The 6,000-nt window shown below is 35.7% G+C and overlaps 1 protein-coding gene across 3 annotated transcripts in view; it reads left to right on the top strand.

Annotated features, from left to right (window-relative positions):
* The first annotated feature begins 2,221 nt into the window (after positions 1-2,221).
* The window catches only part of LOC106870928 (broad substrate specificity ATP-binding cassette transporter ABCG2), a 44,796-nt gene continuing 41,017 nt past the window's right edge, over positions 2,222-6,000 (top strand). For 2 of the 3 annotated variants that reach the window (XM_089348789.1, XM_014917168.3), the window contains exon 1: positions 2,222-2,639. In XM_089348789.1, coding sequence (XP_089204915.1) covers positions 2,368-2,639 — 272 coding nt within the window. In that variant the 5' untranslated portion in view covers positions 2,222-2,367. The remainder of the gene's footprint in view (positions 2,640-6,000) is intronic. The other variant, XM_014917167.3, reaches the window with a different exon arrangement.

Genomic DNA, 6,000 nt, shown 5'->3' with positions numbered 1-6,000 from the left:
CTGAAGAATACTGAAAGCAGTGCTGACGCAGTCACAACATCACTTCTGAATTGTTTAGCAATATCAACTTTGATTTGTGAGTGCTTCTGCTGCGAATTAAAGCTTGCATTGATTGATTGATTGATTGATTATTAATTACAATGTTGACAAGTGCATGGAACAAACGATGTTTCAATTAGGCTGAAAAAAAAAAAAGTTTATGCGTTGAGATTGATTGATTTTTTGACCTAATTATCTGAGGATCATTACATGATTTCAACACTCGAGGAAAATAATCTTTTTAATGTCACTTGATGGGCATTTTCTGTGATCACACCTATACTTCTCACATATCACTCCCCACTTCTGCAAAGAATCTACAGAAATAACTTCCTGCTAGGCACGATTCTTTGAAATAACAGTAGTACTCCCAAAATATAACTATAAATGTTAGCATTCTTTACAGCTATACAGTGCTTCAGCTGAGAGTACATCTATTCCCATGTCCGGCGTTTTATTTTCTAGCAGTCATATACCTTTAAACATTATTCCAAAAATGAAAGCATCCATTATTGAATTTTTCACAAACATTCCAGACGACACTGTCTTGAAGTTGTATTTAAGGCTTGATTGTTCCAAAGATTCCCTTCGATGTTTTTGTATTCAGATTATTTCCCGTTCTGTTACGCATTCTGTAGCTAATTAAGTTCATTTTTTATTGACTGCTAGAAGAACGGATGAAAGAAGGAGAGAGAGAGAGAGAGAGAGAGAGAGAGAGAGAGAGAGAGAGAGAGAGAGAGAGAGAGAGAGAGAGAGGGGCAGGCAGACAGACAGAGAATCAGAGAGACAGAGAGAGTAGGGGAGTTTATCTCTCTGCATTGACAAGTAGAGAAGGTGAGATTTGTGTAGTCGCGCGATGACAGACCATACGTGAAGTGTTCCTTTGACCAGATGGGGTGTTGATCAATTTTGGATTTTTTCACAAAAAATTTGAAATTAAAATGTTTTTTCCCCTCATTTCTTAATTTCCGTATTTCTCCAGAAATTTCTTTATAATAGTAATCTTATGCTGTTTGAAAGTTGTTTCTATAAAATTTCATGAAAAGATATTCCTTTTCCTAAAAGTTATGAGGAGGAAAAAACAGATCGTGTGAACTTTCCGACAGTCCTCTCCCCACCCCTTCGGAAAACACTTTCCCCAGAAATTTTTTTATAATCGTAATTTGTACCATTTGAATGGTATTTCTATAAAATTTCATCAATATATATCCATTTTCCTGAAAGTTATGAGGGAAAAAATCGGATCGTGTGAATTTTCCGAAATCCTCTCCCCACCCATTCACCCCATTCGTTTGCGCAAACTTTTTTGTTTTCATATACCTATTAGACTGTCTTTTTTTTCGCTTTGGTGACCGAGCGCTAAACTAGATCCCGAAAGTTATAAGGGAAAAAACGGATCGTGTGAACTTTCCGACGGTCCTTTCTCCACCCCCTCGGAAAACATTTTCCCCACAAATTTCTTTATAATTATAATCCATGCTGTTTAAAAGAAGTTTCTGTAAAATTTCATTGAAAGATATCCATTTTCCTGAAAGTTATGAGGGGAAAAAACGGATTGTATGAATTTTCCGAAATCCTCTCCCTACCCCTTCGGAAAACATTTTCCCCAGAAATTTCTTTATAATCGTAATTTGTGCCATTTGAACGGTATTTCTATAAAATTTCATCAATATATATCCATTTTCCTGAAAGTTATGAGGGAAAAATCGGATCTTGTGAATTTTCCGAAAGTCCTCTCCCCACCCCACGTTTGTTTGCACAAATTCTTTTCCCTATTCGTTTTCTACACACTTTTTTTACACCTATTAGGCAGGGTTTCTTTTTGTTTTCGTTAACGAGTCTTAAACATTATATTGACCCACGAAAGTACTCGTTCCACTTTGTACAATTTTTCTTACAGGCCCTGCATACGTGTATGAATAAAACAAAAATGGTGTCCTAAAGACAATGTTATAAGAACGATTTCATATAATATATATGTTTGTATATGCGCGTACATGTAGTTATACACATAGGTATTACATGATGTTAGATACCGATATAGGCGAGACGAATGGTAGTATTTTGCAACAACACTGCTTCAAAGTTTATTCATGAATCTGAAAAGTTCACTGCTCGCACGCTTAAGCTTGTCATCCTATGAAACGATATTTCGAATATATAAACGTCCAAGGAGAAAAAGAAAGAGAAGAAAGAAAAAAAGACAACCGAAAATTTTTTGATTTGTTTTCGATCGAGGGAAAGAGACATTAAACAGAGAGAAAGAAAGAAAGAGTTAAACAATTGGCTTGTGTAACTCATTCGTTTTCGTGAACGGTACAGGTTTAAATGGACCAAACAGCAGCTAATGACAATAACAATGACCAGGACAATAACAATGACCAGGACAATAACAATGACCAGGGCACAAAGCTATATTTGGAGGATCCATCGGAAACTGTGGAGGATTCAACTTTCGATATAGACAATTTCGATTTCAGGAAATTGAGCCTGAGTCAACAAACTATTATCAGTGTTCACGATGTCAGCTATGTCGTTAAGACCAGAAGCCTACCATTATGTGGGGAGATTAAAGAGAAAACTGTCTTATCGAGTATTACGTAAGTAGAGTTTTGTACTAAAACTGAAGCGATCTCTGTATCTTTTTAGTATTTCTCTTTTCAACCATAGTTATGTTGTTTTTTTTTATCATGTTCATATTAGTGGTGACATAATTAGTGGGGCCGCGATATGGACGTTCTTTTCTTTGTTCCTTCCTTTAGCTGACTCTAAGTGAGTGAGTGAGTGAGAGAGAGAGGGGGGAGGGGGGGAGAAATCGATCTCATTGCTTCAATGGTACTTTATTTGTTGACACTGAATGGATGAAAGGCAATCACATCACTTTCACTTTTATCAAGATGGCGTATCCTAGTGATAACGGCCTAAATCAAACACGTCAAAACTATGAAACGATTGAAAACCACGCGCGTACGCCCACACACACACATATATATTCATGTGTGTGTATATAACACACAGACACACTCATCTCGATTGATTCATACCAAGACACAATGAATTATAGAACTCAATACGTAAATCAGAAGACTGAAAATTGCCATCGTTCTTTCAGCTGACAATCTGACTTGGTTTCCTTTTAAATCGTACGATGTTTGAATATATTTTCAAATGTTATATGAAAGCAATCCAGTTAAACGCTTACCTTAAACTTGAAAAGAAAAAGCCATTTGAGCGATAAAAATATGTGTCATGTTCCTATCACTTGTTTCTTTTTCCAAACACATCCAACGTGTTAAGGATGACGGATATGAAAGTCGCATCTACCTTTGAATCGTTTCGATGTGCTTGATTTAGACTTATCTCCAAGATATGTTATTTTGAGTGACAAAAGTAAAAGGGTTGTACCAAACTCAAAGATCACTCAAAGTTGTCCTTGGTGGGTTTTTAACTCAGAGCGCAGAGAGCCGGAACAAATATTTTAAGGCGTTTTTTGAAACACTCTAACGACTTTCTTGTACGTTCAAGGTTGTTATTAGAAATTTGAACAAATGTGTAATCTAGGTGTTAAACTGGTGTGGAAGTATTTTATCAAATGTTGTCTGCTTTAGAATTGTGAATGAACTAACTGGACAATAAACGTGAATTTTGTTTCAGAGTTTGCCTTCATGTTTGTTTTTCCGAACTATTTCTTTATTATTTATTTCAATTTACAAAGATTTCAGGGGATTTTTCGTCTTATGATTCAGAAAGCGAAACCATTGAATTTAGCAGAGTTTTTGACAAATGGTCGAAAACTCAGTAAAAAGACAATTGTTTTTGAAACAGATTTTTATCTCTAACATCCAGTTTCGTGTTTAGTATGTTTGAGATTGAAATACACATTCGATATCAGTTCGTTTGTTGTGTTAACCCTGCACTTACGAGAGCTGGATTCGTAGCGCTATTACTGCTGGAAAGAAATCTTTCCTTTTCATATTGTAACAGATATTTAGCAAAATGACCTGACAGCTGATCAACAAAAGAATTAATTCTTATATTTTGAGAGTGTTTGTAAAAATTTAACTTTACTCCTAAGTGATGACGCTTTAAAACAAGAGTGGATTTCATAGGCTTTTGTTTCTTTTGAAATCTCTAGCAGAATTTGACAGAAGTCACCTGTCATTACTGTTGCTACTTCTCTCACTGAGATCTGTTGTTGCACAAGTTCTGCTACCTGCTGTCCAGAAACTCCAGAGATTTCTTGTGAGAAATTGTGCATTCATTCTTGACAAACATTTATCAGGCCATCCCATAAGTTCTGTCCGATTTTACTTTTTTTTAAATTGAAAGAAATTTAATAGTATTTTAGAATGTCTAATGGAATTAAAAATTATTTTTATGCATTTGTGTACATTTCAACTAATTAAATATTATTTTACAGACTAACAGAATTAAAATTTCTTTGATTAAAACCCTTTCTAACATGGAAGTATCCAAAGAGCATTTGAGGCACATAATGCTTTATGAGTACAAAAAAGGAAACTCTGCAGCCAAAGCGACTCGAGATATACATTCAGTTTATGGGAAAGAATGCTTGAATGAAAGAAATTGCAGAAGATGGTTTGCAAAATTCAGAAGTGGAGATTTCAGCCTTGAAGATGAAGATAGAACAGGACGTCCAGTTGAGTTTGATGATAAGCTCTTTGAGGCATTACTTGAAGAAAATCCTGCATTATCAGTTGAAGAATTGGCAATAAGGTTTAGTTCAAGCCACACAACTATTCATCATCATCTTCAACAACTTAGAAAATGGGTGCCTCATGAATTGTCCAAAAGCAACTGTAAATCCCAAGTTGACATCTGCTTTTCTCTCCATTCTCGCAAACTCATTTCACCCTTTTTGGATAGACTTGTGACTGTGACAAAAAATGGATCTTCTATTGAAATGTTAAACATCGTAAACAGTGGCTTGGTAAAAGGGAAAAAGCTCAACCACGACCGAGAAAGGAACATCATGCAAAAAAGGTTCTTCTCTCTCTCTGGTGGGATTGCAAAGGAGTAATTCACTTTGAATTGTTACCACTTAATGCAACATTCAATTCTCAAGTCTACTGTCAGCAATTAGAGCGTTTGAACCAAGCTTTGAAGAAAAAAAGACCTGCTTTAGTGAATTGAAAAGGAGTGATGTTTCATCAGGACAATGTGCGACCCCACACTGCAAAGATCACATCACAGAAGATCGAAGAGCTTGGTTGGGAAAAAATTCCTCATCCACCTTATTCTCCCAACCTTGCTCCTTCAGACTACCATTTGTTTCATAGTTTATAGAATCATTTGGGGGACATAACTTTCGCAAGCTAGGAGGAGGTCGAAACTGACATTTCAGAGTTCTTCGCTTTGAAACCAAAAGAGTTTTACATTGATGGGATTAAAAAGTATATAAATAGATGGAAGGAAGTCATAGATAATCAGGGAAAGTACATTGATGATTAAATTTCAATTAAATATAACATTCGGTCACTTGTTTTCTTTATTGAAAATTTGGACAGAACTTATGAGATGACCTGATAGTATCACTTAAAACTCACGTGGTTCTCCAATTCCTCGCAATTTGGTAAACAGGTCCCTAAGTTCAAGAAAAGCTTGAAAGCAAAATGTAATGTACAACCCCAACCATGGAGGAACATGGCAGCAGTGCCTGAAGAAATAACAGCAATAACTATGTAGTTATTTCTTCAGATACTGCAGATATCACGAAAGCAAATGTCAGCTTCTGGTTGCCAAATCAGAATCTTGTCAAAAACACCAGAATTGACTGCCCTTTCATCTGCAGTGGGTTTGGGTTATTCATTGATATATGCTGTTAATATGTTAATATTATATGATGCATCTTTCAAAACTTCTGTTGCTGAGTTATTGACTCCAGTGTAGTTAGGTTTAGAGATGCTGTACTTTTGAAGTTCTTGGCCATTTATATCGCCA

Source organism: Octopus bimaculoides, chromosome 3 (genome assembly GCF_046866305.1).
Source record: "Octopus bimaculoides isolate indiv1 chromosome 3, ASM4686630v1, whole genome shotgun sequence".
Lineage (NCBI taxonomy): Eukaryota > Metazoa > Mollusca > Cephalopoda > Octopoda > Octopodidae > Octopus > Octopus bimaculoides.
Note: the sequence above shows the minus strand (reverse complement) of the source record. Positions and strands in the feature narration are given on the sequence as shown.